This window comes from Saccostrea cucullata, unplaced genomic scaffold (genome assembly GCF_032062105.1).
Source record: "Saccostrea cucullata isolate Sc308-1 unplaced genomic scaffold, CSIRO_AGI_Scuc_v1 ctg2606, whole genome shotgun sequence".
NCBI lineage: Eukaryota > Metazoa > Mollusca > Bivalvia > Ostreida > Ostreidae > Saccostrea > Saccostrea cuccullata.
In genome coordinates, this window is record NW_026926328.1 from 230467 (window position 1) to 244417 (window position 13951).

At 31.2% G+C, this 13951-nt stretch overlaps 1 protein-coding gene and 1 pseudogene across 1 annotated transcript; one reads left to right on the plus strand and one right to left on the minus strand.

Annotated features, from left to right (window-relative positions):
• Window positions 1-740: 740 nt before the first annotated feature.
• On the minus strand, window positions 741-8221 carry LOC134271395 (uncharacterized). The gene is made up of 9 exons (XM_062753601.1): window positions 8110-8221; window positions 6742-6846; window positions 6397-6447; window positions 5867-5908; window positions 5626-5691; window positions 4179-4332; window positions 3178-3264; window positions 2319-2411; window positions 741-1783 (listed from the first exon to the last, which is right to left on the minus strand). Exons 2-9 carry the CDS (start codon window positions 6831-6833, stop codon window positions 1514-1516), a joined length of 855 nt encoding a protein of 284 aa, XP_062609585.1. The 5' UTR covers window positions 6834-6846; window positions 8110-8221; the 3' UTR covers window positions 741-1513.
• Window positions 8222-8569: 348 nt separating this feature from the next.
• On the plus strand, window positions 8570-13357 carry LOC134271396 (uncharacterized; annotated as a pseudogene).
• The last annotated feature ends 594 nt before the right edge of the window (window positions 13358-13951 follow it).

Consider the following 13951-nt stretch of genomic DNA (forward strand, 5'->3'; position numbering starts at 1 on the left):
TTTCTTGTTCATTACTCCTACATGTAATTGGCATCCGATCAAACCTCTGAAGTTATAGAAGTCTGTTTTTGCTCCAGCATTTATTTTGTTTAGTGGACGTTTGAGCGTAAATACTGTTCGTTATCTCCATAAATTTCATTTACAACAATAAAATACATCATTCTAATTAGTTTAGTAAAATACGTATATGCTGAAGATAGGCAGATGTATAGGAATATCTTTTTTATTTTTACATCATATGTCTGATCTAAGTATGAAAATAAAAATATCACCAATGTACTAATTGGAAGAATCGATATTGATTGTATCATGTCTTTTGTCTAAGACTTGATTATAAATGTAATTATATTTTAATCATAGACAATGTATTCTATCATAAAGGCAGCTGGTTGACCTTCTCATGAGTTTGTATGAAATATATGGAAATATTGAACGAAATCTAAGTAACCCAGGAAGTCAATTTAACAATACAAATTTAGGAGCATAGCAAACATGGGCCTTTTTAAAAAACATCAGAGTGTGATCATGTGCCATGGAGGAGTGAGGATCCGTTGTTAACCGGATATCCCCCCTTCCTTGCCTTGATCAGGACAGGAAAAAAGTCCTAGTAAGTAAATGATGGTTTAAGAAATAGTACGAAAAACATAAGTCAGCAATTGTATACATTTAATAACATTTGTAATAAACTATTAGTCAGTTAATTGTAACAAACAGCTAAAATAAAGATTGTTATTAAAATTATTTCTCATACATATAATATCATGTAAATTGAATAAATAATTATGATGAAATATATTCTGTTAGATGTCAAATAAATGTTAAGGGACTCCGACCCTCTGCCAGGAAGGACAACTCTTTAATTTATAATTTAATTAAAAAAGTCTTTAAATGAAGTTTGAAAATTAAATATTTTCATGCAACAATTTTCATTATATGCCTCTCAATGTGCTCCAAGATTCTTTGCAAAGCTCGATAAATCACTTCTAATTTCATATCATGTTAATAAACATTGGTATCTAAAAATGCTTTTTCAGGATAAAAATTACTACTTTTAATTAGGCCTTTCTGAGAAGATCAAAGAACCTTGAAGCACATTGAGAGGCATATAATAAAAATTGTTGCATGAAAAGATTTAATGTTCAAGCTTTATTTAAAGACTTTTTGAATTAAATTATAAATTAAAGAGTTGTCCTTCCTGGCTGAGGGTCGGAGTCCCTTAACACGAATTAACTATTGCAATATGACTTGTGAGTTCTCAAAAATAAATGTAATAATTACTGTATTTACAAAACAATGCGTGAGTTTCACGCACAGTTACCTTCATTACACAGCAGTTGCGATTACACAATACTCTGTCACAAATGTATCGTGTGCGTGATATTATCGACGAGATTGATTACACATAACAAATTAAATGCAATGTAAACGAAAGTCAAAGAAATTTGATCTGAAATAGCGTATCCATTTCTCAAATGCAATTTATAATATATATTACGTTGTATATCTAAATATTTCATTTTCCTTCTGCAATCCCCTTTGCAAGAATTGGTCCTCCTTTGTGCAGGTAAAGACATGGCCAAACTTGATATTTGTATTCCCCTCCAGTATTTTTATATGGTCTGTATTTTTCAGTATCAAATTCCCCGCTAGGGATGTCGACGTCGAGATAAACTGGTGGATCTTCGAAATACATGAACAAGCAAAATACTGCACATGTTCCAGCGTACACGGTAGTTGCTTTTCCAAATGTTTTTCCCGATTTTTTCTGACTTTGAAGAAATTTCTAACAAAAATATATTAATTTCTTTGATTATCAAAGTTAATTAATTCTTGCTTACTAATACTCAGTGGTCATGATTACGTGCAAGGAACACTGTATTTTTATCAGAAGCTTAACAGAACACAAGAAATGTGCTTTACAGTGTAATAATGATGTTAGAAATCCGGTATTGTGAATAAACATTAAGTAGATTTAAAATATGAATAGAGTCAAGTTTTATCATTTTAATCCATAATAATTATATCATCAAGATTTAATTACAACTATGGTGAAGCCACAACATCGAGGTGGCGGAAAGCAATTTAAAACTTATAATCGGCATTCAAGACCATTGAGAAATTTTGTGTTAAAACCTAATATATACTGAGATTTCTAGAATCTCATCCAAAGACTGGTTTCCACGTCCTGCAGTGGACTCAACCTACGAATTAAGGATCACCTAAAGCTGTAATCACTGCGTCATGCAGTCGATTAGTTAAAGGCCGAGATAATAAGCACCACCTTCAGATTTACGATTAATAAATGTAAGTAAACATACCTCAACGGAGACGTGGGCAAGTGGTTCTTTGAAATTATTGTACATATTTTTTGCAGCGTCTTTAAACACGTGTACCATCTTTGGAGGTAACTTCTAAAAAGGTTCAATTAAAGACACGATTATCAACTTTTTTTCAAATAACTGAGCAGTGTTTTGAAAATGTTTGATTATTATAGTAAACATTCATATGCAGTGCATTCGTTATCTATATTTGTAAGTGAAACATTTTAAATAAGTGTTTATACTTGTATATGCCAATTTCAATGTTTAACAGATCTTTTCAAAACATAGGATTTATGAACACCTTGTGATATTCATCATGTCAGAAAAAATAATTATACATGTATTGCTAACATTTTTTTGACTTTATTCTGATATATTCTCAGCTCTTTTTGGTCAAACAAAAGGCTCTACTTTTTGTCATGAAACATATCATTTGATTGCTTTGAATCAAAGAAACCTTAACATTGTCAATGTTACTTTGAAACAAGTCAATGCATAACCTTTTAATATTACATAAAGGCCTCTGTGAGAAATGTGTTGCGAGAGCTTCTAACATTTCGTAAATTAAATTTTTTTGGAGAAATACATTTCCAGGTCAATTTATCTTTTTTTTTTTCTAAATATTGACCTACATGTTATAATTATGAATAAAAACAAGTTCAATTTTCCTATTACAAGGTATTTGTGATGCAAAATTCTATCACTCCATATTCTTTTAAAGCCGTTGACTTTGTTCAAGTTTCAGACAGTCAAAGACATACAATAAGATATAAAATTAAGAGAAAGACAGTTTAGCAAATCGGCAATATTTCAGTTTCTCGCAAAAAATAACAGTTAAATAGATATAAAAGAAAACCTCTTCGTTTGGTAGAGGAGGAAGTTTGAATGCTGACATGATTTTCTGAATCTCAATAACATCCTTGCTCGCATACTCATTTGCATCCTGAAGACAAAATCAATTAATACCAATTAGATAAACATGTATATCATATTTATAAATACACTTATGGATTTCTTTAAATCTTATTCAAAGATGCATAAATTTGGTGTTAAGTCTTGAACATAACTGATGAAGACAAGATATCTTACTAAAATAAGCAAAATAATTTTCAATTCTTTTCTGGAATCTTTCATTTACTACCGGTATACAGAGGAATGCAAAACTTTTGCAATAACATGTACATGTATTAAGAGCAAACATGGACCTTTATTAATTATTATTAATTGAGGAAGACTAAGATGATATCTTTATTGTAGTAAGTATAACATATGACCATTTTTTTCTATAAGAATTTGAACAATCTTTTTCTACAATTGCATCCGCTGATCATATACTCATGAAGCTTATGGATTTTACACATCCACATCTAATGATGTTAAATATAATAAGATAGCATAGTACCTGATAAGTATGATACGGAGTTACGTGTTCATGTAAGACATACTTTGCATTAAGTTATACTTAACAAGTAGATTTACTGTGAAGAGGAATGCAATGCTTTTGCCAAAGTACGTAAGACTCGGATAGTACCTTTATTGAAGAAAGAATGTACTTTACTTAAATTACACTTTATGGTAGTAATTCAGGAAAACTAAACCTTTTATTCAAAATTTGTCTTATTACATTGAGTAATATTACGAGTACCCCTTCATGGTAATACACTGTAAGTAACAGAAAGCTTGATATGGAGGTGAAATTTTTAAAAAAAGGAACAGTATTCAAGCTCGAAAATCCATAAAACAATACAAAATAGAAGCAGAGCAAACATGGACTTCCAAAACATCAAAATTAAAGATCGGGTGTCACGGAATCTTTAGATAATACCTTTATCATAGTATGGGATACTTAAATACTACCTTTATTATAGCCAGGAGAAAACTGATTCCATCCTCTTCACTCTTTCCTTCTTTATCAATTTGCTCCTTGAAAGCATTCTTCCAAAATATGTCGTAAAGTTCAGAGAATTTTTTTGCAAATTTTGCAGTCTTTTGCCCTTCACCTTGGTTTGTTCTGTTAGGATCAAACATATAACAATATTGATTTCATTTATACATTCATATAGCTAATAATAGTGTGATCAATCATATATATAAATTTCAAACTATAGAGATCTTGATATACCTTTCTAACCTCATTTCCTTTGTAGCTTTGAAATACATTTCTAGTTCCATTTCTTTGCTTTCTAGCTAGATCTTCTATAGTTTGTTGTATAAGATACAGTTACTCTTGATAGTCCAGAATGAATAAAAATCCTTTCCTGAGTCTTATAAAAAGTTTAATATGGGGTCATTTTAGTCAGTTTGTACATGTAGGGAGATGGTAAATACTATACAATTATTGCTGGTTTTTGAGGTCAATACAATGATTTAGCCATCTGAGAAGTACAATATTCACCGAGCCCGAAGGGCGAGGTGAATATTGTACTACGAAGATGGCTAAATCATTGTATTTACCGAAAAAACAGCAATAATTGTTTTATTATATGATTCACTGAAAAAAATGATACAGCTCATGACTTGTTTGCATTTTATTTAGTCCTTGCCAAATACATGAGAGTAGCAGAATTAAAATGTTAATGAACCTTACCAGTTGTATCAATTTTAATTTTTTTTTAAAATTAATTTTAGTAGCCATGAAAGAAATATATAATGTTAGTCTTTTTATAGGATAGATTTTGAAAGGAAGGAGTATCATCAGGGGAAACTGACTGCCAAAAAGTAAAAAAAAAAACATTGTTGTTCAGTAAAAGTGTCATCCCCTCTTACCATTCTCACCTAAAACATATATTCGCTTATGTTTTGTTCACTTGGAAATAAAAATCACAGTCGTTTAAATAGCTTTCTAAAACAATTTGTTTCAATTTGGAATTCTCTAATCTATTTTAGATCAATGTAGAGGAAATAAATCCTTGTATTGACCTGGAACGTCACATGCAGGTCAATACAACGTAATATTTTTCTAACATAGTTGGATTTTAGCCAATCAGAGAGATGGAAATTATTTAATCATATAATTATTTTCTTTATATAAAAGAATTACCTTAGGTTTATCATTGTACACATCAGAAACTGAGTATTGTAATGTGATAATGCAATGCATCATATAATGTTAACTTGAATTTAGTCCTATTTTTAACCATCTTACTTTATGAAAAAAGGATGCTTCCGTATGACCAATTTATGATATAGACTGTACACATACATGTTCTTTATTGAAGGGTACATTGTACAAGAGCATTTATATTATTCATTACAGATATATAAGGAGCAATTTTCTTTTGTACCAAACTTTCTTTATACTTGCCTTTGAAGCTCATTATCTTTGAATTGTTGAAGCTCGGTTTTTAAAGACACGTTCTCATTAGAAAGTCTGAAATGTACAGAAAAACAAGAATATGAGATTGTACATGTATCATTTTGAAATAGTATATGCTTGTGTGAAACAAAATAAATTATATTTAATCATTTAAATCTTATAGAAGCTATAGCTATTGACGTGTATCAATTTATCAATAAAATTATGTAATTAGTTCTAAATTAATTACCTCTCAATCTGCTTCTTCAAATCCTCAATTTCAACGCTACATCTAGTATAGAAATAAACAAAACGGTGTCAATTTAATTAAACGTTGCCAATGTATGCTATGTTTGTTATTCACATTAATCAATAAAGTGGTGACAGACTATATTACTCCTCATAAGGTTCATAAAATTTGGGCATCGTTTTTTACTTAAATTCTCATCCACTCCATCCATTTGAATTCAGATTCTAAAAAAATTCTCTTTTTGTTCACAAATTTATGTTCTGTAAACTATGGATATATTAATCAGAATGCGGTTGAAATAACACTGGATTCAAAACAATTTCTTTTTTAGACGGACAATAAAAATAGTATGTTAAGCTTATATTATAACTTTATGATGGATATATCATGTATTACAATATTAATACGTATCCCATACTTAGAACACAAAGTTAAAAGACATAGGGCCTATGTTAACTATTATCACTAAAAACATGCATTTTTTCATAACAAATGGAATAAACCTGTGAATTTCAGGCGATTTTAATTACTTTTTCAGCTGATCGTCGTACAGAACTGTGAGGAAATTTGTTTCATCTCCACTGAAATAATAAATGGTGCATGTAAGTTAGATATTTACGTATATTTAAAAAGAATATTTGTGCTTAATTCAATAAATCTTGAAAATACATTTTTAATTAATTGACATGTTCTAAATTTTGAATTTACCGGGTGGGAGTAAATACAAAATTTAGAACATGATCTAAATTTTGTATTTACTCCCACCCGGTAAATTCAAAATTTAGAACATGACATAATAATCTAACTTAAAATGATGTAGAGACACTGCTTCGGGAGAGCAGAGTGATATGAAAAAAAGAAAAACACTGAATTACTGTTGAACAGGCGCTGTAGTCTTTTGTTTACAGTCTGGTGCTTTTGTTTTTAGTAGCTGCGGTAAACTCTTCTTGGTGGATTTTGTAGCCATATTTCAATTACAGCTAATAATTAAAAATAAAATCAATAAATGAATTAATATGTCGATTTTTAGACTGAATTGAAGCATTACAGTTTATATTTTCAGTTTGGGGTTCTATCATTAATAACCCCTAATTCAATAATAAAATTAAAATAAGAAAAAAATTATAAAAATAAGGAAATCAGACGTTTTTATTTAGAGGACATGAGCACATAATAGCAAAGCTCTCTAACCCAACCTAACCCCCCCCCCCCCCACACACCCCACACCACCACCAACCCCCCACCCGCGGTCCCTCCTAGAGTTGTCTTTCTATAGCTGTCTTTATCAAACCAAAATGCAAGTGCTGATGAAAGAATTTTTTCCGAGAAGGGAAATGATGGTTTGTTTGTTATCACGGTAACAGAAATCCTTTGTTGAGGAAAGGGGAGAAGAAGTTGACATCTAACTTCATATCTATGACTTTTCATTCCAACAGATCTGCGTATTCGAGGGGAATAGTAGGGGTTTCAAAGTAACATGTCATAGGTTAACGTGGTTAAGAATATTCATAAATTAACTCAAAAAAGTTTATTGTTGGGAGGGGACCGGATCACTCTGCCCCTAGATCTGCTTATGAAACGTACAGATTTGAGTTGACATGAACAAGTTACATAGAGGTACATGTAGTTGTAGAGAATACGGATATTCAGAAAACTTAGTTATTTCGATGAATTCAACTGGAATATTGTATAATTGACCACACTTTCTTAATTATTTATTTAAAAAAATGTAAAATGAATACAAAAATTACACAGTTAAGTTTTAGCACTATCCTATACTAGTAATTATGAATTTTTGATAAATAATTATTACATGGCGCGAGCAAGCTCCTACGAATAAACCCAAAACCTCGACCTATATTCCTACAAGCACGAGTCTCGGTTATCATCTCCAAGTTTCTTATATCAAAAGTATCTTGGCGTAAACTTTTTCTTCTCTACAAATTTATTTATTCCAACATGTAAGAAAAAAACTATACATCGTAAAGCACAATCTCGAGAAATAAAATATTTCCTACGTTTTTGTAACAAAAAAACATTCTCGATCGGAAGGAGATGGGGTTATACACATGTACACACAATAATTTGCCTGTAGTTTAAACGTACCTGGATCAATAATCTTGAAACCTCGATTTGATATATTCTAGATAAGCAGCTGAATAAAAACATTTTAATTGTTTACAGGCCACTCTTAAATTAATCATATAAAATTTCCTTAATACGTGTGCAAAATGAGGACTTACCATGAATGTTTACAAGCACCATAACAACACGGAAGCATTAAAACGAAAGTAGAAATAATCTAGGTCAGGCAAGTCACGACAAACTGACCACTTAGTTTTGAGGTGCTTTAAATGGAACAACAAACAAGCCATTTAAATATTGTCAATATATTAACTATTGATGCGGAAGTCCAATAGTGCAAAACAAATTAAATTCATCAAGAGAAACGGAATTTTCACATTGAAAACAAAACGAAATTATAAAATGTTGGAAAGAGACTATAACCATTTTCACCTTTTTTGTCACCCTGAATAATAATACTGACTGTTTAACCACATTGTGTATTCTTTTACAGGAGAGCACAGATTTCGAGCAGTGCTCAGTCTTCTCTGAAAAAAGTTGCTTATCTACAACTGTATTATAAGTATTTATAACTATGTTGCTGAAGTTGTTCTTATAAGAAACGTTTGATGTAATCACGGATTCTGTGAGCTTGCAGGGCTTTCCAATTGATTGCTAAAGCGTATGCACAGGTGCTTGGGGACAGGACCCCTCCCGTGTTCCGTACCCCAAGGATTCTTTGACTTTTTTTAAAAAAATATTTTTCTATGATATATTTTCAAAGTATTACAACTGAAAAATCCAAAATTTAAGCTAAAACTACCCTTTATAAAAATTCACCCTCACTGATACTATAACAGAACCTATTTCAACACAGAAATCAAGGTAAAACTGCGTTTAATTTAAAAATCACGAATAAAACCCAGAAAAATCACATGCGTGGAAGAAAATTCTTGTTTTTACAAAATATTTAAAAGTAAAAGCAATCATTTTTACATATTTTAAAAGCAGAGAAAATATCCTTTTTAAATGTATTAATTTTATTTAAATGATTTAATCAGGAAAAAATATACCTATCGTCAGAATATTCGTCATTGCTTTGGAAAATTGCGTCATTTTAAAAAAGTCATGAATGTCTTCAGAACGTAAAATCTATTCATTACCGATTAATAAGGCTCGAAATTTTTACAGGGTCTGAAAGTAGAGAAAATTTCCTAAAAGATGATATATAATTTATATACCTTAATGCTATTAATAAAAATATACAGAGGTCCTGTTATCGCGATGTCGTGTTTTAACGCGCTATCGGTCATATTGACCGATGCGGTAGAGAAGGGGTTAAACTCAAATTCGTGCGGAAAATTACACTTTGAAAAGGTAATCTGTTTTTTAATTGTTCTTTTTTCAATTAATTCTTTAATTGTTTTATTTAAAATTAAGATGTAAACTAGATGAAATCCGACGCAAGCGCCAAGAATTTTAATTTTTATTACTGGTGACACATAAAACCAAAAATATATACGTACCTGATATATATTCTACTGACATTTAATTAGAAGTACAGTCTTGTAGCAGGTATAAATACTTTGGAAATATATGCCGCTACTCCACTCCCTTCCCCTTATGAGGATATTATCTCTATTCATTAACATTTATTTATGAACCTAATATTGAATACAAATGGCGTATACTGTATTTCAGGGGGGGGAGTTCTTTAAAACCCCTGTCTCCCATATTATCGTAATGGCAAAGTCCATGTTTTGCTCTCAAATATGCAGTATGAGATCCGAAAATGAGTGTCAGATCAAAAAGTTAAATATGAAGTGCACAATGGCATTATGTAATTAAATGGGAATGTATCATTAAATATTCAGTGGTATAGGAAGAGTTGCGGATAAAATGGTACTCCAAAGCGTAACAAATGGGCGTACAATGGTCATACCATTAGTGATTAAAGCATTTGATATAAAAGGCTTTATCAAAATGTTAAACTTAGAATGCTTCACACTGAACAATACCATATAATAAAAGAGTAATACTATATATCAGTAGTTCTCAGCAAGTTAAAAATTGATACCTTTTCAATGATCTCAGTAATAATTTGCCTATTTTAAGTTTGTTTTGGGGTATCATTTTAAGGAGCACAAGGTGTGTGTAACCGGCCAGCAAGGAATGATCACTCCTCCAGTGAACCTGATCCCACTACAGATCTGATGTTTGCTCCGTGTTTGCTCTGTTCCTGATTTTATTGTTAACAAGACTTTGAGCTTGAATATAATTGTTACAGTTATCTCTAAATATTTCAACCTAGTACAGGAATTTAAGTTCAATTGATTGATTGGAACATTTGGAGAAAAAGAACAGCATTCACGGTCAAGCGTCCAAACAACAAAAAAGGAGCAGAACAAACACGGACTTCCTAAATTCAGAGGTGAGATCAGGTGCGATGGAGGAGTAAGCATCCCCTGCCGACAGGTCACTTCCGTCTTGTGCACCTTGTAGAGATTGGAAAATCATGGAAAAATCCTTTTTCAATTTAGTTTAGTCTTACGTCTCTTTCGAAAAGTTACCATTAATTTAGAGTCGTCGCATATTAGTAAAGAGCTTCAGATTTAGACCTATTTTCGGCAACATGGCCATTAAAGAAAGACGATTCTACATGATTGTACGATCCAATTAATTGGTATCATTATTTTTAATAATACTTTTTCTTCCTATTTTCTTATATTGATACTACTACAATCTGCTCATATTACCACTGTATTGTCTTTTCGCCAAAAAATAATATAGTGTGAGAAAGAGAAGTGGATTTCTCGAATAGAATTTCCGAATCTCCCAGTTAGCATTTAAAATTAAACTGTCATAAGATTGTTACATGATTTGAAATAGACTGTTTTAGCTCTTGTGAGAATTAATTTTATCAAATAGCAAGGCATGATTTCTCCTTGATCCATTGATTTAGATAAGTTTTAAAATATAGGGGAAGTTACTTATTTAAAAAGAATTCTGTATTATAAACAGTTTATATGACGAATTCTTTAAAATATATTTCGAATAAGGAAGTTAAGTTTCGAAAGGAGAATACACAGTAGGAACTATATCATTTTAAATACTCTAGGAAAACCAAAATGTACATTGTTTTGACACAATTTAATTTTAAAAAATTAACTCTGTTAAAGTGCAAGAGCCATCTTATGCATTAAATGGTCCTGTACTTATATCAATTAATTAACTATCACCCTCTTTCCCATGTCATATATCAAAATAAAGTAGACACTTGGTGCGTACATTTTCTATCAGAGGTAGAGCTCTATATGAAATATTGAACAAATGATTCCACTTTAATTCATTTTCAAAGGAATTTACATGACGTGAGGAATGTCATAATGCGCATTATGCATTGACTAAATGGGAAATAACGTCAAGATTAACAGATACGTGGTCACTAACACTCCAAGTAATAAATACTGCATTTGCAACCTCAACTGATCGGTTTTGATTTTTAAGAAATTCTAGATCTCGGGGCCAAATAAGGTCCAAAGTGGTTCTTGCTCTTAACTTAAAAATATAAATGTGCGATTAAAATTAATTTGTCACTTTTTTTCCTCGCAATGTTCGTCTGTGTAATTAAACTTTGCAACGTCACAAATGTCAAAAAGAGCTCTTACATCAATAAAGCACACCAGTTTTGAAGGGTGCTTAATACAAATTAAAAATATACAATTATGAAGAGAAAAAATTAAAGAATGTAAATATAAGCATTGAATTAATATTTTGGGATGTCTTCAATCCTATTACACACCTAGCCGTGCCGACAAATTATAATACTGCGCCAATGCTCGGTTTTCAATTTGTCGCCACGGTCAGGTGTGTTATAGGTCTGGACCGAAGACATCCCAAAATATGAATTCAATGCTTAAGTAAAATCACTTTCTCACTTTCTCACAGATCTTCCGTAAGTGATTTAAATGGCATGTGGAGACAATTCCAAGTTCTACGTATTTGTTTCTTATTCCTGCCTGTGGAACTTATTTTGGTCATAATAGGTGTGGCTACACCAATTTTGATTCATGGTGAGAAGAGTGGAGCGAAAATCTATTTAGGTCTCTGGGCAGTTTGTGCTACTGAAACAGTATCAGGCGTCGAAGCTTCCTCTTGCCTTGAATATAAGAAAGTTCCAGGTACAGATAAGCACTTAATTGGCCCCAAAGACAATAAAACAGACCAAACTTAAGTAAAAATTTTGATTGTTATCTCAAGTTTTAATCAATGAATTTGCCAAAAAAAACAAAAAACAAAAAAAAAAATAAAAAAGATTTTCGTTGAAAATTTAAATTCAGACAAATGATGAAAATTTAGTTTCCTATCAACACATTTCAAAAGTTACATCGGTTTAAAATTTTGATTTAAGTATGTTCTCAGTTAATGGTCTTGCAGCCTATACGAATAGCTCTCAATACAGTTATATGATTTGATTTAGTTCAATATTCACGTGCGTGTATCATTTTATAAAGCGAAGAATTAAAAGAATAAAAAGAAATATTTTTGAGTGTAATTTAAGGTACGTGTATTTTTTGTTTCATTACTAGTCTATATCTTTACTTTCCACATGGTGAATTTTCTTTCTTCAACAAAACTGAAATTCAAACAGTAAAGATAAGGTTTTATCATTAAGAAATTTCCTTGCTGTAGGTTGGCTCGAAGCAGTTCGAGGATTTGGAGTACTTGCGATTATCATTTCAATCATTGCCTTTATTTTTGCCGTACTCAAGATTTGTATGAAGGACAGAGTCTCTGTACTGATCGCTGCTATCATACTGTCCTTTATAAATGGTATGTTTATGTTTGGAAATCAAAAGCAGACATCTAAACTTCTTGAATAACATGACTGTAGATTTTTGAAAGCATCATTAAAAAGTTTTATTTTAAAAAAGATGTCCGTGTTTAATATTGCAGTAATGTTATTACAACTGACTCCGACTCTTGTAAAGCATATTATGCGGTTCCACATTTTCGAAATTTACCTTATGATTCTTAAGTTTTAATTCTATAACTGAGTCTGAGTCACTTGTAGGCAATTTTGAAAGTTGAATCATTACAAGTCTGATTTTTTTTTTACCCATGTGCAATTTTATTGCAGCTGTGAACATCATTGTCTCTGTGGCAGTGTTTGCAGAAAATTACGATAAATTGGTAACGGACAGCAGCATCTTCCACTTTGGCTTTTCATTTGATTTATGTGCAGTTTCCATTGTCTTCTCGGCTTTTGCTGGGGTTTCTATGATCACTGAAATAGCAAAGAGGTCGTCGTACACAACCATAGATGGACGCTGAGACGATCTTGTTAAATCAAGTCTGCAACAGTTAAATTAATCCTTCGCCTTTTGAGTAGAATGGTCGTTGTATAGAATTATATTGTGAATATATGTATATGCAATGTGTATTTTAATCGATTTACTCTTATAATAAATTGTTTTTTATTCTAATTTAATTCATAAATAAATTCATCTTTAATTTTTAACATCGTTCTGTGACTGAAGGATCATATAAAAATTTGATTTCATGGTCATTTAATTAATCATATTTGTGGTTTTACTTTTTAAAGATAGCATTGATATTTTCAGCATGGTAATAACTTTTCAAAAGAAACCTCTGCAATTTAGCATGTTACGCTAAATATGTAGCTGTAACGAGAAGTTATTATGCTCCCGGATAAACAGATTCGGGGCATATACTGTTTTTGTCCTGTCTGTTTGTCCGTTAGATGGTCTCTCTGTTGTCAACTTAAACCTTCGCCATAATTTTTGAACGATGAGAGATAGAGCCATAATATTTGTTATTTTGGTATATTCGTATTTGCTCTTTCAAATGACACAAATGTCTATGACCATGTGACCTTGACTTTGACCTATATGCTAAAAATAGCTTTTTCAAAATTTGTTGCCGAGGGGCACATAGTGTTTCACAAATACATTTTGGGTTTTTTTTTTTTTAGAATGGGGCTATTGCAAGCTGTTAATA

Excerpts from the sequence above, each read along its gene's own strand:
- LOC134271395 (XM_062753601.1), bottom strand. The coding sequence starts at position 6,833 with ATGGCTACAAAATCCACCAAGAAGAGTTTACCGCAGCTACTAAAAACA. Across the intron at positions 5,692-5,866 it reads TTGAAGAAGCAGATTGAGAG|ACTTTCTAATGAGAACGTGT; the intron begins GTAATTAATTTA and ends TGTACATTTCAG. Across the intron at positions 3,265-4,178 it reads TTCTCCTGGCTATAATAAAG|GATGCAAATGAGTATGCGAG; the intron begins GTAGTATTTAAG and ends TTTTGTCTTCAG.